The 26,522-nt window shown below is 42.5% G+C and overlaps 1 protein-coding gene and 1 long non-coding RNA gene across 3 annotated transcripts; both read left to right on the top strand.

Annotated features, from left to right (window-relative positions):
* Positions 1-269: 269 nt before the first annotated feature.
* Positions 270-9,425, top strand: si:dkey-118j18.2. The gene is made up of 5 exons (XM_048266160.1): positions 270-617; positions 1,625-1,699; positions 1,958-2,117; positions 4,116-4,245; positions 7,319-9,425. The coding sequence occupies exons 2-5, from the start codon at positions 1,680-1,682 to the stop codon at positions 7,510-7,512; spliced, it is 504 nt and encodes a 167-aa protein (XP_048122117.1). The 5' UTR covers positions 270-617; positions 1,625-1,679; the 3' UTR covers positions 7,513-9,425.
* A 913-nt stretch (positions 9,426-10,338) lies between these two features.
* Positions 10,339-16,470, top strand: LOC125309336. Of its 2 annotated transcripts, none has more exons than XR_007196116.1 (4): positions 10,339-10,377; positions 11,541-11,594; positions 15,883-15,993; positions 16,269-16,470. It is a non-coding gene; the product is annotated as an uncharacterized LOC125309336 (long non-coding RNA). The 2 variants fall into 2 exon arrangements; XR_007196117.1 differs by lacking the exons at positions 10,339-10,377; positions 11,541-11,594 and adding exons at positions 11,863-11,973; positions 13,016-13,040.
* The last annotated feature ends 10,052 nt before the right edge of the window (positions 16,471-26,522 follow it).

Here is a 26,522-nt window from a genome sequence, read left to right as displayed (position 1 = left end):
TTTAGTGTACTCAACATTTCCGGGTAATCTAGTTGGCTACATCATGATTTTGTTTAGCCCTCACATCATAACCAACTGAGGTGCAATGCATCTGAATGTTGTTCTATTCACCTTTTCTCTAAATCACTCTAACTCTGGACATGAATGGAATCCACTTGGAGAGCAAAAAAAATCATATTTTTACACATATATTTTTTACCACATTTGCCATGTGTACTTGGTAACGACGTGTGATTGCACAACATCGCCACTAAGCGGCAGTAGTGGCTCTTGGGTTAACTGTAGTTTGTGTACTGTTCAGATGTCCTGATAGCGAGCAAAGTGGTTGCTAGATGTTATAGATCTGCTGTCAAGACCCGCCCTTTCAGTAGTCATTTGTTTGTTGCGAAATTGATCCCCATTTTTATACATGGCGCAAACCTTTAGGACAAGTATTATTAACAGTTTTGATAGAGTGTGCTTGTAACCATAGCCATCGCTGGCTAATTTAAAGGAAACATATAGCTTCTACACTTAGCTGGCTAACTACTAGCTAGCTTGCTAACATTATTTTCTATGGACAAATAGCTGCTAATGGATCCGTTGGTTCTTCCTCTTTTGGACCATTTAACTGAAGGGTAAGTGGTTGACTTTGTGTGCCTATATTCATATTCGGTACATTTAAATTACCTTAACTAAGTAATTGAGTGTGATACAGTTAGTGTTAAACATTCACGTTGGCTGTCTTTAGTGGAAATATAGACTAGCTATGTGGTTATAATTAGCCATATCTAACGTTAGCTAACATGGCTAATTATTGTTTGTTTGACAACATGGTGGTGGCTAGCTAACGTTAGCTAACGTTCAAATTGGAGAATAAGTTTGCCAACAGCGAGTAAATTAAGTTAACTATCTGTACCAGCTCGTTAACGGATATTTAACTACTTGTCAGCTCATGAAGGGAATTTGTGAAAGAGAAAGAGATGGCACCTATGAAGTTGTCACCAACGTATGTTTTGGACAAAACACTTTCCAACATCAACGTTTACGTTAATGCTATCTGGTTGACATTCACTTTTTCAGGAATGACCACACTAATTGTAAATCAACGTTGCAAGATGGCTTGCTAACGTAGTTTGAGATCGCCAAACAAACGACTCAATGATATATATTCAGCTAATCTTACCTAACGTCATCGTTTGCCAATTACCGATAGTTATCTTGATATAATCAAAGATCCTTGAATACTAGCTCCTCTTTAATCTTCTCTGATATAATGGTATGACAATGCCATGGTAGATAACTTGCTGCTTTAACGTAAAGTCGTGTCATGCTAAGCTAATTTAGCGATAGCTGGTGTGCATTGTTCTATCAAGTGTCTGCCAGCACTGACAGACTTCGTGTGTAGTAGTCCTTGTTATGAAATGTTAGATGCTATTTGGGTTTGTTAGTTGTGTCTCAACTAAGTTGCTAGACAATCTAAATGAACTAACGTTAATAATCTCTAGCTAGTCATAGACTAACCTTATATATAACATAGTTGACTTGATTGCCAGCCTTCGCTATGTTTTTGGCAGGCTAACATGACAGTGAATGAATTAACTCAGTGAGGCGGTGATATGGTATTCGGATTTTGTGTTTTCAGCTGAGTTAAGAAACTGGAAGATGAGCACCTGAGTCTAAACCAACACATTCCAATCATGGAGCTCTACTGGTACATGTAAGTATCACTGTCATGTGTTCTGTCAATGTGTGTTTTGTAATGTTTGTTTATTGTGATAAAGTTTTTTATCATGATAAAGTTTTTACATTGGTGAGTCACACATAGCCCAAACATTGACCAAGGGACCCCGATGTAGCCTACTTGCCATCTATAATACATGAGTGCACAGTGCACACACGTATATTGCTGCAAAAAAATGTTTGCTATAACCTGTGTCCTTACTCAAATTTCTGCTATCTCTCTGCCTCTTTGTAGAGTTGTTATAGTTTTCATTATCATCAAGATCTTCTTCTACATCTGCTGGTATCGTACAAGGCAGAGGCAACTGGCAGCCTACCTGAGCAACCCCCGCAATGCACAGATTGTGATTGTGGGAGGCCGGGCTTACCTCCACCAGATGTGTGAGAGGCAAAATGTAAGTCTGCCAATGAAAGAAGACTGACCCATGAATCAACAGTTGTACTTTTCTTGTTTACCCATTTGTGTTTTTGTTGTCGTTTATTGCTTTGAGTGATTGAGCATTTGGATAGTACTCTATATATATTTTAAACAATGGCAGAGATATTTGTGCTGTTGGCCACATATCAAGTCAGGGCCCGCTCTGAATTCTGATGAGGTCACTCATCCAGGGTGGTAATTTGAGAGACTCTAAAGTAACACACGCTCTTGCACTTATTCTCTCCAATGCTGCTGCTACAGTCCCATGCATTCAGTCTGTTTAAATGGTGGCGGCTTCTTGCCATTTCATTCTTTTCTGCCCATTCTGTCACATGGTTGTGGTTAACCTATAGCCCTCATTACTGCCATGAATTCACACGACCCCTTAAAATAGGTGAGGCCTGTGTCAGGTCTCTGTAATGTGCTGCACGTTTGGGGTCAGGCCTTATATGTGAGCTGCTCTGTCTGGCGGACTGGTCCTCAGCAGCACTCGTTAAATATAACCTGGGTCTGTTAGTGGTGAAAAGGGGGGTGTGGAGGGTTGGAGGAAATGAGGTTTCAGGGAACTCAGTGAGGACTGTCCATAACATGTTACCATGGGTTACTGTAAGGCTCCATAGCACACAACTGTGTAATTCAGTGATACAAAGTTGGTTTTGTTTTGTTGTTTTTTTGAAAGTTTAAACTATGATGCTTTGTAGGTTTCCAAAAGCTGGTGGTTTTGATTTTTGATAACTTCATTAGGCGACGTAGCAGAGTCAGTCTTGCTTTGTCCCCCCACTGTGCTGCTCTAGGCACCTGGAAGCAATCGTCTGTGGATGAAATATCCATTTCAGAGATTGATTTCAGCCTTCTGCTCACGCTCAAGTGTGATGTCCTTTCTGCTCGAGCATAATGGCTTCCACATTAACCATTGCCGCCAGAGAATCACACTGTTTACGTGAATTGAGTGCTTAACATTTTTTTTTGCTTGAGTGGACTGTAGTCATTACACTCCTTATAGCTCATAGTCTAAGTAAGTTCACAATGACCCGACCATATCAATGGCATTTCATTATGCTCCCTTTCTCCTATCCCTCCTGTGCAGGTACCCCTGCTGTCAGAGAGTATTTTTAGTGTTGTCAAAAGCTGTCTCAGAGCAGGAAATGCCCTCAATTGGACTGCTGGCAAGCTGCATTTCAAGCAGAGAAGGGGGTACTGCACTTTCTTTAGGCAGTCAAATCCATTCCTGCCCCACATGTAGGCCACCTCGTCTTTCCTCTTACTATGTTATAAAGGAAAATGTGCCTTAGGAGGTGATAACTCTGCGTGTGTGTTTCATTTGACTTTTTTTTTTCCCCTTCAAATTGATGAGGATGATGTAAGCTGTTTGTTGTTAAACAAAAGTGCCTGTAGGGAATGAGCTTCAATCTGGGCCCAGGCGTCAGTGTTCCTGCGTGCACTTCAGGGCTCATCAGTCAGGCTCAATGGGAGCTGTTGCAGAGGTGCCCTCAAGTGTCTCATACAAATCAGTTCTCGGTAAACTGTGGTGGAAAGCTGCAACCATCTAGTTTTTTTTTTTAAAAAGATCGGAGAATCAACAGCCAGGGCGATGCAAACCTCTTTCATGAAAATAAAGCCAGCATCACCCTCGCTGGCAGTTAACACATGGGTTGGCATCCGTAGCATTCATTCAACCGAGTCACCCACACCAATAAAACGTGGTTATCTATGTGCAATGAGCTTTTTGTGATAGACTGCTAGAAGCTTCTCTTGTATGGTGAGTGACAGACGGTGGGCATTTTACATAACTACTGTGCTGTGCCACTGTGTATTTTACTAATAGCTGCTGCCAGCACTGGCCTGTTTGCTCAGTGTGTGTGTGTGTGTTGGCAAGTTTATGTGTGCACATTTGTTGTGTGTGTGTGTGTTTTGGTGTCTGTGTGTGTTTCGTGATGGTGGGTGTTTTGACTCGGGCTGTTGCGTGTGTCCACAGACGTCTATCTGGCCCAGCTGGTATGGCGTGCAGGACGAAGGCTCGGTGGGCGAGCCCTCGGCCTCGCTGCCTCCCGACTCCTCTCTCTCACAGCTGGACATGCCGCCGCCGTATGAGGCCGTCTCAGGAGGTGAGAGACCCTGACGCCGGACCGTCCACCCGTACACACTCCTCACTTAGACACATCCAGGCATAGATGTGCTGAGATAAGTTAGCAATATGGTTAGCGTGTGAGTGAGTGAGTGAGTGACACATTTACCTGTACACAAATTACATTGCAGGAATATTACATTGAATATTGTGATAATGTCCAGACATCCAGTGTCCTGGTGTTTGTTTCTCTGAAGAGGTGCTTTCACATTTAATCAGACTCAGGAAAAAGCATACTTGCTCAGACATGCTCACAAGTTTGATGTAGACCTACAGTCAAGACATGAGAAAGTTAGCATTCAATCCTGTGGTGAACATTTTTCCCATGCACTGTCACTGCCTTAATTTGGAATTCCCAGAATGATCCTTGTCAGATTTGTAAACACTCGTTTGATCAGTACAGTGTTGACTTGGATTGTGTTGTATCTGGATAGCTTATTAAGGGACAGCTTCCTCTCCTCAGAAGTTTAGGATGTGAACAATGCTAAGAATGATGGTAGAATGCAGACTCGAAGCCAAGTTGAGTCTACACTTACTTTCAGTTTTAATGTCCAGAGGATGTAAAAGAACTGATAACATGTTTCAAGAATGCCAAGGCAGACTCAAACATGAAGAAGAGTATTCTTCAACTATTCAGCGCAAATAATCTAATGTACTTTCTCAGAAGAATGCACAGTAGTGTTGAACTCTAACAAACCACATGTTTTGTGCATCTGGCCAACTGGCCTATATTTAGACATTTTTGTTATGCTTGTTTACAGAAACTGCTTCTAAGACCAGTGCATTACTAAACATTGGTTATCACACACTAATAAACCAAAAGCAAGCATCTGCACAGATTGTGAGTGGCTTTGTCATACTACAGTCATCCATCTTCTGGGATCAGAAGGGAGGTTTGACAGATAACAGCTAGTCACATTCTAATATACAGGCTTATTTGGGTGTGGACAAGGTTTACTTTTGCTTATAGCCAAGGAATCACTGTACCACTGTACTGCTAAAGTTATGACTAACTTACTGGTGATAGAAAACCAGTGTCAACATACACACAATGAGGGATAGTCAGTTGGGTTGCTATAAAGCTATCGCCCAAGGAAGTTTCTTTTTTTTTTTTTTGTCCGCTAGTATATTCACTATTCAACGGATCTTCTAATTCGTCCTCAAAAAAGTCAAAGTATGTATAGTTAGTCTAATCATGTTGTTATGTATAATGCATAAGGACAACTGAATTATCGATGACCATCGAGCAGTTTGAGCATACGGTCCAGTCTTTGCTGCAAAGTCAAAAGCGCTTATTCTGCTGTGCTTGCTTGAGCTGAGTCATCTGCAGACAGAGACCTCCCAGTCCAGTCCTACTTTGTGGGGTTTTGGCTCTCCATCCACCACAGGCTTGCCAAGAGACTGTATTTTCTAGCCTTCTCTTAACAACTGTGACACCACCACCAAACAAATGGTCACTTAACCAGGACGGAGAGCTCTAAACTGCCTCCATAACGACACTCTCTCTGTTCCCGTCACAAAAATAAAACCAGTGAGCTCTGGTTCAGGCTCTAGCATCCTGCTGGTGGGTGGATTATGAAATGCTTTACTTAAAGTCATGCTCGTCACACGTCCATTTTTTTTGGCACTTTCTTTCTGTCCATATTTCCAGCCCACGGTTAAAGACTGTTAAATATGCATTGACTGTTTTATGGAAATACTTAAATAACACCCAACTGCTTCCACCCCATGACTCATGTACCGTGTTCTTAAACACTAGGCCTAATTGCCCTTTGGAGGCCTCATGTGTGCAGTTCCTGAGAGCACATGCATTGAGCTGAGGTAAACCTCAACTTTTAGCCGCGGCAGGTGTAGCACACCCCCACTTCCTTCCAGTGTATTGTTCATCACCTAGAATGACAGGTATTGGTAGATAGAAATTTTAGTGTCGATTAGATTAGTTAGTTCCTGAAAATCAGGAAGATGTTTTTACTGGTAGATCGGAGAACCCGGGACGGTTTACTTGTTGGTTGAACAAACCCAGGATAGTCCCTTAGTATTTGTTTTGGTGATAATTGTGAGAACTTTCAGCTTGCTGATGTATTCTTGACAAAAACAAGGATTGGTTGCAGCAGCTCAAGACTGCAATGTTGCCATCCCATTTCTGTGGCCCTCTATTTATGTATCTCAGGGGATTGAGAAAAATGCAGCCGTTTTGTTATTTGCATCACCAAGTAGTTTTGGACAGCTGGAAGTAGCTCTTCAGGCATTGAAAGTGAACAGGATGTGGTTTTGTTGTGAAATGGCACGCAGGGAAAATAGATTCATCTGTGTGATGACTGATTTGGCCCAAATACCTCTTCCTCTGTGCTCATTACAGCGCCACCTGTGTGGCCATGCCTGCCTCACGGGCTGTCATGGTCAGACAGGATGTTATGCAATATTTCATAGCTTCAGGACAATTGAAAAGATTGGCCAAGAGGATGTGCACAGCGGCCTTTTCACTGGATAGTGCTAAGAAGGTAGGAGGGACTTGAAGGCTCGAGGATGATGTCTAATGGTGCCTAGGAAAACCATTAACTCAGAACAGTTCCTGGACGTCGAGCTGTTGACATGACTGTATCCGATTTGGATCGCGAACACCATACAGCTCGTGTCAAAAGTGTGCATTGTCAGATTATTACTCACCAGAATGTCACGGCATTTATTGAGAAAACAATGGAGCCGTAGAGGGAATGCCAGAGGCATTGTGTAGATATTTGTTAGGTGCGCACAAGAACAATAACACCAGTGGTTTTTTGACATTTTTGAATATTTATTGGAGGAATGTACAAGCACTTAGGAAATGCCTCATGCAAATGCAAAAATGTAGTTAAGTTAAGGAAAACCCATTGTGGCTTTAAGGGGGAACTTGCTGCACGTGGTTATTTCTTTTTTGACACTGACTAGGCCAGTACAGTATTTGTTGTTGCATCATGGTATTTCCTGTTTGTGTGTGAGTTGACATATTTGTGGGCTAAACCTGCTGTCCCCCTGCCCTAACTGTACGATCTCTCCCCCACCACCACCACCAGCCAATGACCTGAAGCCACCTCCGTACAGCGAGTATGCCCAGTCGCTAGCGCTGGCCGGAGACCCACCCATCGCCGTCCCAGACAGCACGGACACCAGCAGCTTCTCTGAAGCCCCGCCCCCATACACACCAGCCAACCGCCAGCCAGACGGCGGCAACCACAGCCAATTGCAGCCAGAGGAGAGACTGTGCTAGGCAGTGCATCTTCCTGAATCCATATCATCTCTTGCACATAATGCCAACGAGGGTAAAACTGCACTTCCAGTCGGTTCGGTCTCCTCTCTCACACTCTCTCCCCTCCCTCTGTTGATCCATTTTCAGAAAATGTTTCTTTCTTTTAAACGCGGTGTTACAAATAATTTACTCAAAAAAGAAAACAATTTAGACGTTGATCTTTCAGAGTGTGTAGTCCAAGATTTGCTCTTTGCTTGACCTGCGGGACGTTTAGAAGTTTTGACTGCTCAACCCCTTGAGTCTGGGAATAAATGTCTTGTCCAGACAGTGACCCTGGTTTTGCCAGCCTTGAGACAGACCTGCTGTTCTCATTTTCTGAAGTGTAAATGGTGCTCTGATCTCAACCAAGCCTGATGGTTGTCTTTCCACTGAGTAAACATGAAGTCCAATCTTCTAATTCTTCTACAATTTTACCAGTATCCACAGTCATGTAAACCTTCTTCCTAGACACTTGTTTCATTTACTTATACCAGCTTTCATCAGTGTAAAACTCAGAAATACCATGTGATTTGTGCAGTGATACCTTGTTTTATTTTTGCAAACACAATCTTGTTGCAGTTTGTAAGTGTCTAAAAGTTGATTTTCAGACAAATGTATATGTATTACAGTTATATCTATCTCTCAGTAAGCTTTCCTGAAAAGCAGTCCTTAGGTGATCTGTAGGCCTGAAAGTGCTCTGGCTTCTGAAGAACTGCATCTTTGCTCCCTTGAATATTTTCTCAAGACGACAACCAGAGCGGGAAGATTCACCGGTGACGTCAAATGCAGCGCTCAGTGATTTAAACATTAAGCATTTAGAGCACTCACCCCCTGCCCCCTGTCTTTCTCTCTCTGCCTGACATGTGTAGATCCATTAGATAAAGTGGAACAGGACTGGGATATTCAGGTTTAACTTTTGTCCGTCCACTATTGTGCTATTATAACACCACCACAGCACCTACCCCAGTCTAAAGCACAACTGGATCAGTGCAGAAAGGCCTGTTTGTTTGTGCTTTGGTTAGAATTCAGGTTATAGACCCGTGTAAAAAAAAGGGTGGTGGTGAAGATTAATGGGGTGTGGTGGGTTGACTTGAACTGAGCAGCTCATACTAAGGCAAGGCAGTCATTAATGAAGGGTTTAAACAGTCATATCAAATCAGTCAGTCATAACAATTTTTAACTAAAGTCTTCATAGGGTATAGCCTTTTAATGCCTTTACACATATATGCAGTCATACACATTGAGATGGTGGGGCATGAGACAGAAGTTTTGTCTGTCTGACTTTGTGTTACATATGTCTTGAGGGGAAAAGAAGTTTGTTTTACTTGTAATATGTTTTCTTGTCTGTTTGATTGCATCTTTGTAGATACTGTATGTGGTTGTTTTGTTTTGTTGTTGAGTCGGCATCATCATTAAAAATCAGAGGTTTCACTTTCAGATTATGGTTGACCTTAACAAAACTTAAACTTAACAAAGTGAGACTATGCCATATAAATACTCTCTTCACTACTGTATAACCTTTTTGTATATACTATTTTTATATTTGTGATGCCTTTAAATCCTTTGTCAGTGTGAAATATGATGCTTCTATCATTGTGAAATATAATCACCACTCTGGTTACCAACAAGGTTGTGAGATGGAAAAACTAATTCAGTCAGGCCATTTTGACAGTGACATTTTTTTCTGATGAACGTGCCATAAATAAGTTGGTATCCACATAATACTTTTTCAGCTTTCTTGTTTTTCAATTGAATAATTATTTGTATGAAATGTTTTGTTCAGAGGTATATTTTGGAAAATGCAACAATTGAGCAGGGACTTATACAACGTCAACATTTAAATGCTGTTTGTGTTGCAGATATATTTCATTTTGAGAATAAATTCACTTTTGGTATAGCAGTTTCCTTGTTGTCATGATTACAGAAGGACCCATACCTGGCCTCTAGTGGTTTGAGGGATCAGACACTATGTGCAACCTCTGTTTATCTTTTTCACATCACAAGCATGGTTTGTTTGTTTGTTTATCATCAGTATATATTGGTAGGCTACTCTTGGAATTCAGCTTGCTAATGACATTTCATCCCTTCATTGGCTGGAGCAGCCCCAACTTTACCAAAATGATCTAAAGCAGTTGGTCAATTCTAGGTTTACATTATTGAAATGTCATCTTCGGTATTGAAATTGTAATTGTTTTTTTTTTTTTTTTTTTTTTTTTTCCATTTTGTATCATATGTTCACATGCAGTCAGTTTGCCTTTTGGCCCTGTCATGTAGCCCTGGGTGCATACAGTAGTGTCAAATTGACCCTTCATGGTCCACGTCACAGGAAATGTGCACACATATCAGGGTCAGAAAGCTTTCCATGCCATTGAAAGTCAAGGAAACATCAAGAAAAATGCCTACTTGTAGCCTAGGCCTACTACTACCTCACATGTACACACTTGGCTTGTCAACCAGATAGCCATAGGCCTATACTGCGAGCCAATGAATCTCTGGCCACTTGCTAACGCCGTCAACCCATTCTGTTATCAGCTCAGAATCAGGCAGACAATCGCCATAAGCTAAGGTATGGTTCACGGTCCTGGGGTGACAATTACAGTGCATACCTTGACAGCTCAACATTCCAGTCTATTAGCCAGTGTGCTTCTGACCCCATGCGGCGCGCGCACCCAACCTAGGCTCTGGGTGTTTACGAACATTGAAGGGGTCTATAGTATAGGCTAATATAGACTACAATTGCTAATGGCTTACCATAGTTCTTAAATGTCCATGTTTTACTTGTGAATTGTTTGTTTGCTTGTTTGTTACAGTGGCTAAATGCTGAAGGTGCTGTATCTGCAAAAACAGGTAAGAACAACATCAAGTTTGAGACAGGTTTGACCAAAGCTCCACATTAAGGGGACTGTGTTTTTTCCCTGTAGAACTTGTATAATTTATTTTGTTTGTGAAAGGTATTATGGGGGTAGTTCCTCAGTCAGGGTTTTATTTTGTTTAATCTTCATCCATTGATGGAAAGAATATGTTATGGCAACTTGTCATTGACAAGTCTTAGATCTGCATACATGTCCTGGCATGGGCAAATTTTCTGAAGCGTCAATTTGTGGATTTGCACTTTTTCCTCCAATTCTGTAGGTGCTGCTAAATTAAACCAACATAATCATGTATTTTGAGGTACACATGTATGTGGATATATTATGTCAAGCGCGTACCTTAATTATGAAACTACTGTTTGGAAGCCTGAGTTTCAGTCAAGAGTTGAACCTAGTTGAATATTTGTAAAGTAGATATACAAAAAACTGGCTAGCCTTCAGAGTAAGCAGATGCCATGCAGAATGCAACCTTGATCTCCAATGAACTCCTATACTCAGACCATTATTGCCTACTATAGTATCCTAATGTCATGTCTGGAAATATGCTTTAGTACTTAAAGGTGCAGTCAGCCATTGCACAGAAAGTCACTTTTGTTTGTGTTTATGTTTATATTTAAATTTATTAGTAGACATTTGTCCAAAACAACATACATTATATTTTAACCAAGGACCAAATGAAACGCCAGAGAGGTAGCTCACCCCTACTTTCAGTATTCCCAGAGAAACTCCATGCAGGGTTTGTTTTTTGTTTTTGGGATAGGCTGCCCCCACTTTGCTTGTTTCCAGTTTTTGGAGCCTGGGCTTCCTACAAAGACCGGGTTTTTTTACAGTGTACTCACCGAATGGGCAGCTAGTGGTTGTGAGGAGACGATTGCTGAATGTGACTTTGAAATGTAATGGGCTTGAAATCACACATGATCCCTGACTGCCGCTTCAAAGTAAGGCAAAAGACAACATTGCTGTAGTTGTTACTATAGTATTGACCAAAATCATGTTTTTTTCCCCCCTTGTATCTGAAAATGCAAGAGAAAGGGACACTTGAATTTATAACAGACCTAGACAACCCAATATGTGCAACGCTGTTTGTAGCCACCAGGGGGGAGTCACACCCTGTTTATTCTCTTGTCCCACTTGGAGCAGTGCTGAGTCCAGTCAGTCATCCAGTCAGAGTCATACACAGCTTTGGATTTCCAGGTTTGTTCCACTCTCAAATCAAATCCAACAATGATTTTCATTGATCTGAATGAGTGAGCCATTCCATTGCCTTTTTTGTAGTAGTGGACTGCAATGAAATGACTGCATTTTTTTCAGATGATAAATGATAAATAAATCTTGTGTGTTTTTGTCTCTCTCTCTATCTCCCTCTCTTTCTTACTTTTTGTGTGTGGGTGAGATGCAGGATGCTGACCTCCAGATGGAATCTGATGTGTAGGAGGCTATAGAGCCTGTTACTTGCAGACCATGTGTAGTAAACAGCACTGGCCTGTCTCAAATAACTACATGCAACATGATACACAAAACATAATTTGTTTAAGCCTTGCTGTGCTATATTGATGGACTACTTGGGACTTAGGTGATTAAAGTTATTGAGCGTGCCAGCGTTTGGTAACCTTTAAAGACAGCCGGTTGTAAAATGCAACCTTCCATGGCTTTTTTACTGCTCAACTGTGGTTGTGAGTTGAGAGCGGTGTGAGGCAGTTCGGGGAAAGCACAGCAGGCCAGGTAATTTGTGCTTGTCTCCTCGGTAACTCAGATCGTTAACTCCCCGAGGACAAATTGGAGCATTCAAGTGCTGTTTTGATGAATGAATTTGCGGGCATATTTTCAAATTAGAGAATGTAGAAGGTGCTGAGAGTTCCTCCCACAGCGATGGCAGGGGCCTCTCTGAGTTGCTGCTTTATTGTAGGAGGCAATTATGTCAAAATGGAGATGTACACCTGGTGTGTATTGTACAACTCAACATGGCAGATACTTTATCTTCATCTTCACACTCCCCATATAACTGCTCCAGCATTCCTTTTCTGACAGTGACGTCTAATAAAGGGGACAATTGGATTTAAAGTCCATGATTTTGTATGGTATATAGGCTACCCCACAGCCATATTATGTGCCTGCCATGCGCAGCCCATCCATCCTCCCACACCCTCTGCTACTCTGTAGTACCAGTCGTTCAATTCACTCTCACAGCCATATGTTATGTGCTAGCGTTAATACCATTGAGTTCTCTCTGCCATGACATGGTTTGAATGAAGACTGTTGTGTCCTCTTCATCAGCAGACATGTTAAAAAGCATTTAGCTGTTATAGATCTACTTTGCTATTGATAGTGAATGGTACATTTTTATCCCTTTATTATCCCTTTGCATTTATCGTGAGTTCGGACTGAAAAACTATTTTTCATGTGATATAGATCTGCAAAGTATATTTTGATATATTTTCTCTTTAAGGTTCATAAGATGAATCTTTATTGATATATTGTTTCTTATCAGTGTTTATTGTGATTATGTTATTGTGTTGAATACTATTGTCATGGTTGTATAACGGTAACGCCTCCTCATCTACTCTCATGGTCATCTCCATGGTACCATATTGCTGGGACACCGTTTCATTCATCAGGATTCAGAAGCACAGGTCGGGTCAGGTTAGTGCGAATGAGGTGACCTCTCTTCGCTTCACAGCTTAGGAGTCTTCTCTCTTTCTTTGTCTGTTCCTTCGTTCTCACTGTATCTCTTTCTTTCCTTTCCTCAGGGATTTTAACATTCTCCATCCCATAATATCTTATCATTCACAAGCGGACCGTTATCAGGTGTTCATTAAAATTTCGGATGATTACAAAGAAAATGTCATATGCGAATTTGTCTCCACCAAAGCAGTTACATAACGTTTGCTGTGGATGGGAGAAGTGCTTACCACAATTTGCCGAGCTAATATACTGTCTGTGGAATAGGTTCTGTAATTGCTTGAGGGTATTTGCGATACAAATCTGGAATAAACTGCTTAATAACAGCACTGCAATCAGTATTTACCCAAGTTGCTTTGCGGCACACCATTGACCCAGTGCAAGTCTGTGCATACTCACTGCTTTGTTATCTTTCAGGAACAGACATGTTGTATGGTAAGGTCAGGATAGTTGTTTGGTCTGAGCTTTAAATGTAGACTCATGTTTTGTTTTTAATCTTCAAAAGAACTTACAGTATTGGCAAATGTTAGCTTGGGTGAACCATCACTGAAGATACCTCAAGGTCAAAATAGCCTAAGCCAGCAGGCAAGATTATCCATCCGTCCCCAAAAGTCCACCCCACCCCTCCCCCGTCACGTCCTCCTCCAGCCCTGCATCATTTCCCTTGTGCTCACATCCATCCACATTTATGTGACCAATGTTTACGGCAAGTGGCGTGAAGTTGGCAGCGTGGGCTCCAGGGGGAGACTCGGGGCTCCAGGGTCCTCTGATCCATCTTCATGACCCTGCAGGCCATTGTCAACACCGTCTATGGCAGGTAGTGATAAGTGAAGCCGTTGTGGTGAAGCTCCAAGCCAGTCCTACTTGAATGGATGGCGGGCCGTTAACAGGGCAAGGGTGATTTGGTGTCTCAGAGAGCGGTTTCACTGCATTTATAGAACACCCTCTCCAGACTAGACTGTCATTGACTGACTGACAGCAAGAGTTCTCAGACTAAATGACAGCACACTGGGGAGACCCTGCTGTTTTGGCGCATAAGACACACACATACTATCCAATGATCAGTCTATACTATAACGTCATCAATGTAAATCTGAGCCAGCAAATCTATACTTTCATGGCCAGAGGATTCAATATTTTGGTTTGTATGTTGTAGTAGTAGTTATGTTTATAGAGAATCCACTGAATCAAAGGCATGCTTATAGTAAAGGCATGCTTATAGTAGACTCTCAAATCAAATTGTAAAGCTTTATCTTCCTGGCTTTTGCAGTCAAAGTTTATTCAGGGAATGAGGGAGATGGGTGTTTTTAAATTTTATATTCTGCTGGCTGACGCAATGCACTGTACATTTCCGTCTTCCCAAAGATCCTCCCATGTTGATTCTTTTGTACTTGTGGTGGGAGTGGAATGGTGATGAGGCTGATATTACTTTCATCCATAATGTGGATGGTTCTTTCCTACTTTTGGTTCTTACTCAGAAGACAAGCCAGGCTATATGTCTTTATAGCTTCCCTTTATGACATATGTGGCATCTTAGTCATTTTAGTCCATGTCCAGTCAACACAGGGACATCCACATGTCCAGTCAACACAGGGACATCCACATGTCCAGTAAATGGGCTTAGGAGAGGCGGTTTTATAACATACACTTCTAGCTTCTGTGAAGATTAATGTTTTTTGTAATATTGACTATGACAATTAAGTGTTGTTCGCTCGCACCACAGAGATTGCCAATGGTTCACTGACACTCTGTTCACTGTTCTATTTTTACAAACGGTAACTTCAGCCTTTTATGCTTTTACAGAGATGATTGTTATTGAATCCTAGCAAGTAAACAGGACTTAAAGAGGGCTTGCCAGTTTAAAAAACATGATTGTGTTTCTCTTTACAAACTATTTGTGTTGATAATATTTGCCTAAAAACAACAACTTAATTTTGAGGAAATGAGTTATGGATCATTGCTACAGGCAAACAGTAAGATAAATCATGTTCTGTGCCTGATAGAAGACATCACAACAAAGGCATTCAGGGTCGCAGCTAATGCTTTTGTCTGTTTAATTACTCCAGGTCAAGGCTAACACAATCAAAAGCATGCATCACTACTTTGGGCTGTAAATTCTCTAAACTGCTATTTAGAGGGTCAGAGTGAAGGCAATGCTTGTACATAAAGCATTGTGTAGAGGATATTATCACCCCATGCAAGGACAGCCCTGAGCGCAATGTAAATTAAACCTTGTATTGAAGGTCTTGATTAATTAGGCCAAAAATGTTGATTAGTCATCATTGTACAACTTCTGTGATCGTTGATGGGCAAACAGGATGGAAAGAAACTGCAGAAACGTGTCAAGGGTGTGAAAATAGTTTGAATATGAGAACCTCGGATAAATCCCTGACAATTCACTACAGAAATAAACAATCCAAAGTTTTGCTTGGAGCAGGCGATAGTTGAGAAATTGATCATTTTTCCTAAATGGAACAATCAATTGTACTGTCCAAATATCTTTAAAACAAAAACAGTTCATCCTAAGTGTACTACAATTTAAACTCTCTGCAGCTTAGTTTTTGATTGACCCTATGCTGTTGTTTTTATCAGTCTTGCAAAAGTAATCCCACGGCCTCAGAGGAACAGGTGTGTGTGCACAGTTAGTTCATCTGCACTTCCGTCTGGCAGAGAGACCTTTGGAAAATAGCATTTGCCCTGGGAACATCGGAAAACAGACAGCAGCTGCCCCGCAGTCACAGCGGCTGCGCTGGGCGGCCTGACGGCCAAACCCTCCTGACTTGTTATTTGTGTCTCTCCCCAGCACCAGCCAGCTTCCAGCACAACATGGCATTTACCTCCATCGCACAGAGCTACGCCCTGAAGCACAGGCTGCACACGTCTTTTTTGTTTGCGTTATCAGTGCATATTCACCGTAAGCATTCGCCAATCTATATGTGTGAAATAGAGTAGAATTTTGCAGTGTTCTACCAGTGCTTCAGTGACATACACATTCATATTTTTTTATTTCTCGCTCTCCTTTCACTTCTTGGTGAGGCACTGCAAGGCCTTGTGGAGAGCACCTCTTGACACAACCCGTAGCATCAGTGCCAGACAGTCATTCTCCCAAATTATTTTCTCACCAGCAGCACTGACATTTGATTGAAATGGATCTGTCAAACTCTCTCTCTCTCTCTCTCTCTCTCTCAGCTCCAGCCTGGGCAGTGTTGCTGATACGTGGAAAATTCCGGAATTAGAATTCAAGAGAGATAGAAGACAACTTGAAAAAAAATGGTTTGATTACTTGGTTGCCATCCACAACGTGGATGACCAGTGCAGTAGCGTGATGCTTGGAATAAACACACACACACACACACACACCAGCTCACTCACACACACACACACACACACACATACACACACACCGGCCCACTCGGTGTACACACAATATACACACACACACCAGCCGACTCGGTACACACACACACATACACACCGGCCCACTCGGCACACACACACGCCAGCCCACTCATAAGACACTTAGTCTTATCAGTGTTGACTGAGATGCTTTGTGTTCTGTCCCTGCCCACACGTAGGCAGGCATGATGCACGCACCGTCTGTGATCTGTCCCACCACACATTTGCTTCTGTAACTGATGGCCAGAGGCTCTGTTCTCATGCACCTTTAAAGCATCAGCCGTCTTTGTCTACTTGCTCAGCTTGTAGCTAGTAAATAATACCCAATACCCTACACAAGTTCAGCCAATTCTTTTTGAACATGACAATGCTGCCAAAGTCAGAGGGGTTTAGCTGAGGTCGGAACAGATTTTGTTTTCCCTCTATGACCTCTGCTCGTCGAGTCATATAGGTGAGCATTTACCTTCATCCATGAAAAAATAAATGCCATCCCAGATTGATATGACCTTCTGTATTGTAGAAGAGCCAAAAGAAATGCTGGGGCAACAATTTTGTTTTTTTCACTCTGTGCTCTCCTGAAATAGAGTCAGTGGCACTGAATGGCAGCCAGAAACAATTGCAAATGTGAAAGGTGCTATTATTAGTGCAGTGAGACTGATAGTAGGCAATTAAGAGATAATGCAGTTCTATTCAGACAAAAGAACAGAGACAATGGCAGAAAAGGGTCAGAAGGAGAGATTGGAAAATGGACACCGCAGATCACAAAGGCATTTAATTAAAACCTTTGATAGAGTTTGAAACGTCAACGGTCTGTGCAATAGGTCAACTCAAACCTCATTATAAAGACTAGGCCTACAAGCAGAAGCTAAAATAGGGGGTAATTTTGGATAGATTCTTGAGTACAATTCCCAATGCATCTGTCTCCCCCTATTCACATTCAGCTACCATCTTAGACAGGTTGGTTTAGTGTTACACTATGCTATCATATATCAAAGGTTAGAGGAACAAATCTTTAACTGATAGCAGGTGCAGGTGCTTTACGTAACAAAACCAACCACATACAAAACTCCTGTCTTTTCTCACTGTAAATGTGATTTTCGGCCAACCAATGTGATAATCAGACACATGTTTACACCAATGTGATAATCAGACACATGTTTACACCAATGTGATAATCAGACACATGTTTACACCAATGTGGCAATGCGTTTATTCTTTATTTATTTACTCACTGGCTTTTCAGCCAGACAGCAAAGTCCGATCATGTAATGTTCTCTTAAGCACACGGCAGATGAATAGAGGCGAATGTGTCTGATGTGACACTAATCCTCCAGACCCCCAGGGGGCCTCAGGGGGCCATGGGATCTCTGCCAGGGATTTGGCTCTCATGAATCGAAATCCTCATTCCCTACCCGTGCTACGCTAGCAGCTGAACATGACTGCCCCAGTGTGGAGTCACAGTGACTGATGTGTGGCCACTGAGAGGATGATAATCCTGATGTTTAAACTGAGCAGACAGGTCTCAGTCGCATAAGAGAGAGGGGTGGCCCAATGCTGAGGAACTAAAGCTCCTTTAGTCTCACCTTGAGATAAACTGCCCCTTGAGCACTTCAGTGCTCACTTAGATGGTAGTGCTGATGGAATTCGGTACATGTACTCTTATTGGCTGGTCAATCATAGGAATGTGTACTTTAAAACACATGTCCCCAGGTTTTTTTTTTCCAGAACACAAGGAAAACATAGAAATTCAGCTTATGAAGTCAGATATCGAAGTCGAAGTATGTTTCAAGTCCAGGACATTTGGACAGGATGAGGGAAATTTTGTTCACACCTAAGTCATGCAAAACAAATTGGTTGAAGGAATTACATACAGTGTCACAGGTTCATCCTTTTAGTACAGGCCGATACAGGCCAGATGTTATGCCAGTATTTGTGCATGTGATTATTATGTGGGCCTAGGATGTGGAGTGGCAAGGCAGAAACAGCAATGTCAAAGTAAATAGTACAGTACGCTGTGTTTGGAAAATAGGCTCCCACTATGGCTTATTTCCATTGTGGTCCATTTGGTGGTGTGTGTCAGTGTTTGCAGGTAGGCATATGGTGAAGGCATATGTCTTAAAGTGAATGTAATTATGATGGTGGTGTGTGGAGGAATACAACAAAAATAAAACAAGGTAACATAGAGAGGACCAAACATCCCCAGACATACAACATAAAACAGAGAAGGAAGTACAGTACATACAGTGCATGTAACTCTAATAACCATACTACTGCTCAGCCAGCTCTTTAGGGATGACTTAAAATGATCAGTATTGTCTGTTGACTTTAATGTTGCTGGTAACCAATTCCATATGATGGCTGCTGAATACAGAAAAGAGCCCTTACCCATGCAACTTTTAAATCTACATAGAACAAAGTCAGTGGTACTACCCCTTGTTGAGTAACTGTGAACAGCATTTACCCGAGAAAAATAATTACAAAAATATGTAGGTACTTTATTTTTAATTATTCTATGTACCATACACATTTTTATAATATAATGTTACTCTATCCTCTACTTTGAGCCACCACTTAAGGCTACTAAAATAAGCCGGGTTGAGGTGTGTGTATGGGTGAATCAATGATGGTTTGAGTATATGAAGAGACCCTTGTGAACTGAGTAATAAGTTGCTGAAAATCAAATAGTTTGCAAAAATTTCTCAAGGCTTTGTATGTGGAGGAGTCATTCTTTAATACATTTGTATTGAAATCGCCAATCATTATCACCTCTGATTTGACAAAGTCCACAGATTTTGCGCAAATATCTTCCAGTAGGTCATAAAACTTATTTTGATTCGGATAGTTAAGTAGCAGTAGGCAAAATTAACAAACAAAAGAATATAAGGTACAAACAAACAGACAAACCACAGATATAAGTTACAAACAAACAAACAGACATACAAACCACAGATGGCCCTCTCACAGCCTGAACTAATACAAAAAACAAATGAGGGAAAACATTGGTCAGACACTAAACCATAGGTATGCATTTGCTCTCTTTAATCTGGTGCACCCTCCAAATGAGCCTGGGACAGTTGGTCAAGGCTAAAGTTAACACCATCTTGGTCACTGTGATGCTAAGCACTAGTCTTGGTGTGGACTATGGCTACCCTCAACGGGTCTCCAACTGCAAGGGTTACCGAGGCCTGGCTCCCTCCCGATACCCCCATGAGACTGTGGAGCAGCCAGTGCTGGTGGGCTGGATGAATCTTGACTGGTGGGAATAGGTTTAAGCTCGGAACGATGCATGGTCCCTCCTCTCCATACGGCCTGATCTTACAGTGTGTGCCAATTCCATCCAGACACTCCACAATTTCAAACTGGTGGACTTTTTTTGTGGCGACCGTGAAAATGGTTCTTGCAAAAGAGTGTACATGTACATTACATTTAGCAGACACTTCTTCACCAAAGTCACTTACATACTGTATGTCAGCTATATTACAAGGGATCACATTGTCCCTGGAGCAACTTGGGGTTAAGTGCCTTGCTCAAGGGCATAACAGTGGAAGCCGGGAATTAAACTGACAACTTTCAGGCTACTGCACACTAGCCCAGCTCCTTAACCACTACACTACCACCGTCCACTAAAAAAAGACTAGAGTGCCAGGTGGTAATATGGGTACGATATGCCGCAGCCTCTTCTAAGTGTCTCCTAGCACTAGCATAGACAGAAGTCAGGTACTCTTGATGTTGCACCACCCAATCAGTCGGTGGACTGTCCCTGTGGTCACCTCCAGTATTTCCAAGTAGGTAGTAGTGGTCGACTGGCAACTGTGGCTTCTGACCGAACATCAGCTCGTATGGGGAGTGCTGTGTGGATTGGTACATGGTGGTATTATAGGCGAACAGGAGCTGAGGGAGCAACTGGGGCCATTTACACTTCTTTTCAGGGGGTAAGGTCCTGAGCAAGTCATGAAGTGTCCTGTTGAAATGTTCACATTGACCGTTCCCCTCTGGATGTGGTGGTTCTACTCTTTGTTATGCTGTAGATGTCACACAGGTGCTTCAACAGCTCCCCCTCAAAGCTGCACCCCTGATCAGAGTGAATTCTCCTTGCCATGCCATACACATAGAACCATCTCTCAGTTAGAATCTTAGCTACGGTGGAAGCTCACTGATCATGGGTGGGAAAGGTCTGGGTCAACTTTGAGAAAACATTTGTGATTACCAGAACCTTCTCTTGTCCTGTGGTACAGTAGCCCAATCCAAGAGAGTAAAGTCAATGGAGATTATCTACAAAGGCTTAGTGGCTAACAGATTTCCCAAGAAGGTTCTTGCATAGTCTTGGATAGGTTCACTTGAGGCTTACATGTTGGCTGTGGCAATCGGCAGGGGGACGTCCAGGCCATGTGACACAAATCGCAAAGTGTTAGTGGGGTTGTGGGAAGCCTAGAAATGGCATCGCCATTGCGATTAGCTGATATTTGATATTTGATGTTGTAATCAAAGAGGGCAAGCTGAGAAACCCAGCACTGTTCCAGAGCGCCCAGTTTCACTGATTGCAGGTATTGGAGGGGATTGTTGTCAGTGTACACGGTGAACTTGTTGCCCAGGAGATACTTGCATTTTTTTCCCGTGATCGCCCACTTGACTGCAAGGAGTTTGAGTTTCATGGCACTATAATTTGACATGTTCCTCTCACTTGGCCACAAGCCCCGGCTAGCAAAAGCCGCCGTAACCCATCCTTCTCCTGTCACAGAACTGCCCCCAATCCTGCATGGCTTGCATCCGTCTCTAAGATAAAGGGACGACTGAAATTGGCATAACCTAGGACTGGCGCTTGAACAAGCTGTTCTTTTAAGGCTCTGATACCAGAAAAAGTACTGGCAAAGGCAAACCTGAACCTGACTACATTCAATGTTAACTAACCAATATTCAGATGTCTCTTTTATTGTAATTGAAATGTCTGCAAATTAGTGCATAATTAATGAAATATTGTTTGATTACATCCATAAACTGGCCTAAAAAATCTAGACGCAACCTAGCGGCAGCAAATTACATTTGCTTCCAGGGCTAGTCTAGCAACTCTCCGTTGGCTTGTGAGCTCGAAAAATTAAACTTCTATCAGGCCCATCAAATCGTGTATAGAGTCGTTAGGCGGGCTTAACATAATGATTGATGGCAGAGTTGCAACGGTTTGGCTTGAATTCCCTGCTACTTGAAAACAAAGAAGATGTTGCTGTTGGCGAACAGTGTGACATGAGTTAAGCTTTTTTTAAGTTGGCAAAAGTTTGAACTAGCCCACTAGCTCCACTGGTGGGAAAACGCATGGGACTCATAGTGCTGTCCTATTGCGTGCAGAGGGAATTTGAAAGACAACCGATTATCCCGCCCCTCGGACTGAGCACTGCGAACGGTGAGTGCCCAGACCCTACATTTTAATGTGGGTCTGGCTCGTCAGGCTATCCATAAACATATATTTTCAGAAAACTTGTAATGCAAAAAAATATTGTCTCTACATAAATAATCAACTAGTAAAGTTTCATAAGAATATCAAGGAGTTACATTTTTTCCCCTATTCACCCATTCTATGTTGCCTATGGAGGGCAGTTTTAGGCTGCAAATGCTAATTAGCAGGTTTAAAACTAAAAAAATCAGTTAAATATAATATTCAGAATCAGCACCCAAAAATTAGGCAAAATTGTCAGGGAATGCCAGGCTGGACCCAAGTGCAAGACTCCTCCAGGCAGAATTTTGAAAAACACTTTATTAACCGATCAAACTCCCCAACGGACAAGACTACGACAGGGTGAACAGAGAGACAATCCGACAACGAACAGAGAAACAGGAGGGTAGAAATACTCATACCAATTAACAGAAAGACAGAGGACTGGACGAAACCAACGAGACAATAACAGGGAACAGGTGGGGAAGCAGAAACAGAGGGAAAACTAACAAGACAGGAAGCACAGACCAAATAAGGAGATGGGGCGGAGACAAAGACAGGTGACAGGCAGGTAAACACAAAGCACATGACAGAAAACAATACACAGAATGGCCACCAGGGTGGCACAATGTCAATAGTCCACGCCAGAATCCTGACAAAAATACCCTTTTTACCAGTGTTTTCTCACATTTGACCCCCAAGTGATAGTAGTCCAAGTCTTAATTATGCATTATATAAATGATGATGTCATGTAAGTGTGAAAATGGATCGTGAAAATTTGAAGACAAAAAAAAATCTTGTTCCTTAGACTCTATACTAGCAAAATATGCAAAAAAATCAATTTTTACAAGAAAATCCAGTGGGATTACACAAGACACTGTACTAAAAACACAATGATGAGACCCATGGAAATGACAGACGATAGGAGTCATTATGTGGAATTGAGAACACAAATGCTGCGAAGTGTGATGATTGTAAAGGCAAACCTAGGTTGCTTTAAGTGCTTGAGGCCATAGTTGAGTCTTGGTGGGCAAATGTTGATTATAGGAAATCGCTCTGACCAGGCAAAACAAAAGAACAATTCAGCTTGCACCATAAAGCCATTATATCCTGTCGAGGTGTAAGCGTGCACCCAAGCTTAATCCCCAATCACAGGTCATTTGCTATTCCACTGCCGGCTCTGTGAAACGTAGCCTCTGAGGAAATGGACTCTCGAGATTTGTGGCGCAATCCAATTTTTTAAAAACAAGTAGACCATAGAAGCAATTACAATAGTCTTTCTCCAATTACACTGTGCAGTATGTATGCCTGCCTTTTCTATTCCCCATTTCCACATATGGTACACTCAGCGCTCACAATTTTTCAAAGCACAGTGTTTCCTTTCTATTAAAACATAATGGTATTCATGGCATGGCCTTGTGCTGCGTTTCCATAGCCACTTCTATACAGCAGCCTGAAACAGTGATGCACCATACACTGAATCCACTGTCCTCCGTTGAACCTTTGGGCCTGCAGTATGTGGTACTCTGTGTAAAACTCCCAGCTCCTGAGATGCTGCCTGCGCCTGATCTTTATTCCAATGTCTCCAGTGCACTAGAGGGTGATGATACAATCTCTGAGCTGCTCTCTGTCTTATTAATCAGCTGGTTAAATTCCTCCATGGGGCATTTTGCATGTCAGATCCTTGAGATGAGAGCGCACAACCGAGCATCCAAGGCAAACGTCTCCCTGACAAACTTTGTTTTCCTTTCCTCACGCAAACAATGACAAACTGCGCTTCCGCTCTCTCCCCCGAGTCCAATCCCCGCACCTGACCCGTTGGCAGGCCGGCACGTAATTAAAATTAATTAACTTGTCTGGTGTGTTGCAGGATCCAATTACCCCGGCGAACGCTTGCTTGTCAACAGAGTGCTTTTCATGTGAAAAGTTTAGGCAGCTTGTTAAGATGCGTGGCGCCTGGCCTTTGCTGGAGACCCTGAGTGATGATAGATGCCTGGCACGGCAGAGGTGGCTGGACAGTAATGAGAATCCTTACCTGACTGAGCCTTCTTCACTCAGACAGAGCAGAGATGATGATGACAGATGATGATTAGAAGGAAAGCGGTGACATTGACTATCATTTGTTTGTTTTTTACTCTCTCTTTCTCTCTCTCTCTCTCTTTCTTCAGCATCTCTGCTCATAGGCCTACTTTGCTGATTAACTAATGTTTACCAACACTGGCCCTAGCCCATTTAAACATATATGATTTTATTCCCCCTCTACACTGTAATGCAACTGTAGCTGGAGTCATATTATATAAACAGGTCTTTAACAGTGTAAACAGATGTCTGGAATAAGAAAGGCCTTGCAGCCCCACCAGGTATAATTGTATGGGTAGTGGTAAGTGTCTGTGTGTGTGTGTGTGTGTGTGTGTGCAGACATCAGAAGTTCCGGGAGTCTCCCACATATTAATAGTGGCTCCCTGATGCCCGCAAATTAGAGACAATTTCCCAGAATCTAGAGCGAGTGAGCAAGAGAGCGCACACGCGAGACCGTGACTTCAAATCCTGTGTGCAGTGTGTCTGAGTGTAGCGCACATACGACGGAAAGGAAGAGAGACAGAGAGAGGTGGTGCGTGTGTGCCTGTTAATGAAGTTCATGCAAGACAGAAAGCATCCTGATTGGCCTGTTTCGCTAAATCAACCAATTAGTTTACAGTGTAGGCGGGCTTATCTCTTTTCGCCCGAGCTAAATTATTCAGTTCAGTGTTCAGAGTGCCCCCCAAAAAGGAACATTTAAGGCCCATTTCACATTAGACTACATGAAAGTGTACCCTTGTCTCATAACATTAAAAGATAATGAGTCTTGCACACTGCACAGTCTGTAACAGTGACTTTAGCATTGCCCATGGTGGGTTAAATGATTGCAAAAGACATGTTGAGGTGAGTTTAACAAGTGTCATTTCATGTGCATATTATTCAGGCCTATACTAGATGGCTAGTTGCCAAGGCTACATGAAAAGACCAAACTAACAAAATCTCCATATTTTATCATCTTAGTAGGCTAAAGTAAAGGTTTTTATTTTCTTTTTTGGGGGTGCTTTTGGTGCTTTGGGATACCTCCTTGAAATTAGTTTTTGTAGGTTGGGGTGTGTGTGTGTGTGTGTGTGTCTGTCTGTCTGTCTGTCTGTCTGTCTGTCTGTGTTAAGGGTTGGTATAGTGGGGATTATTAAACGGACACAATGACTTCCACTGAAAAGACACAGTGTGCTGGTGAGGGCAAGGAAGTTCCCCTGAAACATGAGACTGTGCTGAGAACCAGGGATGAATAGAAGGTGTTTGCTGTAGCCAACCACAGACACACACACACACACACACACACACACACACACACACACACACACACACACACACACACACACACACACACACAATCCTGGCAGGAAATCTTAATTTGATCAAACAATTCCCTCTATTGTCTGATGCGATCTTATTCACCCATGTATTTATTGAATAGAAAAATATTTGCCATGTAATGAATTGGGTACACAAAATCATTCCCGCAAAATTGGAATCTAAACAATGTGTTTACAATTCACTTGAGATAGATTGTGCCTGTGCTCGTGAGTAAAAGTTCCGTACCCTGGGACCTAAGAGCACAAGTATTCAGGAGAGTTGTGAAGAAAGAAAATAAGCCTTGCTCCTATGGCTATCTATCACACAGGGAAACAGGGTGGACAGTGACAAATATAGCCTGCAAATATCTCACCCAGAGAGAGAAGGATAACCCGACTGACTCATAAATGCATTTCATTATCACTCTCCATCCATTTATTCTCTGACCGCCACCCTTGCAGGCCCACTCTATCACACACTACGGACCATCAGGCGATGCGCCCTTCTCTCGGGCATTTGAACAGGTCACCATAAACACACACACACACACACACACACGGCTCATCCTGGCCCCAGCCCTGTGAAGCAGGAGTAATCCTGACCGATCACTGGCCGAGTCATTGCACACACTACCTTTCCCTCCCCCCAACCCCTGTCTCTCTTAGCAAACCCATGCAGGTATGAAGGGTAAATGACAAACAAAATGACATCGTGGGGTACACAGTTCACGCCGCCTGGCCGGCCCATTACTCCTCTCTGCTGGCAGTATTGGAGTTGCTCCAGTGATCCACCGTGAAGATCCCCCTCTTTGGAGGTGGTCTGGAAGGGGGGATGTTAGTAGCTGAAGTAAGATCCTACTGGGAAGCACATATGCACTAGGTGAAGCAAGTAGACATCTGTGGAGCTGTGAAGAGTCATCTCACTGATGCCTTCTGCCTAAAGTGGGAGAGTTGTGTCCCCATAGATATCATTTTGGGGCCACTCCATCCAGTGTGCAGTTTGGTGCCAGTTGCCAGGCAACTCAAGTTTGTAGAGAAGAGCCAAACTCTCAGGAAAGAGCATGTGTACATGGTGAGTCTGAATCATGCTGATTTAATGGTTTCTGCCCTACGGGACGCCAGTAGATCACTCTGGTCATTTAGCCAATGATACCGAGCTTTGGGCCTCTTTTATGTTCTGCCAAAAAAGCTGAACGTTTAAAATCAGACAGATTTGGCTGTGTTTCTCAGTCCTTCTGCCAGCCGTGT

This window comes from Alosa alosa, chromosome 16 (assembly GCF_017589495.1).
Source record: "Alosa alosa isolate M-15738 ecotype Scorff River chromosome 16, AALO_Geno_1.1, whole genome shotgun sequence".
NCBI classification, from domain to species: domain Eukaryota; kingdom Metazoa; phylum Chordata; class Actinopteri; order Clupeiformes; family Clupeidae; genus Alosa; species Alosa alosa.
Note: the sequence above shows the minus strand (reverse complement) of the source record. Positions and strands in the feature narration are given on the sequence as shown.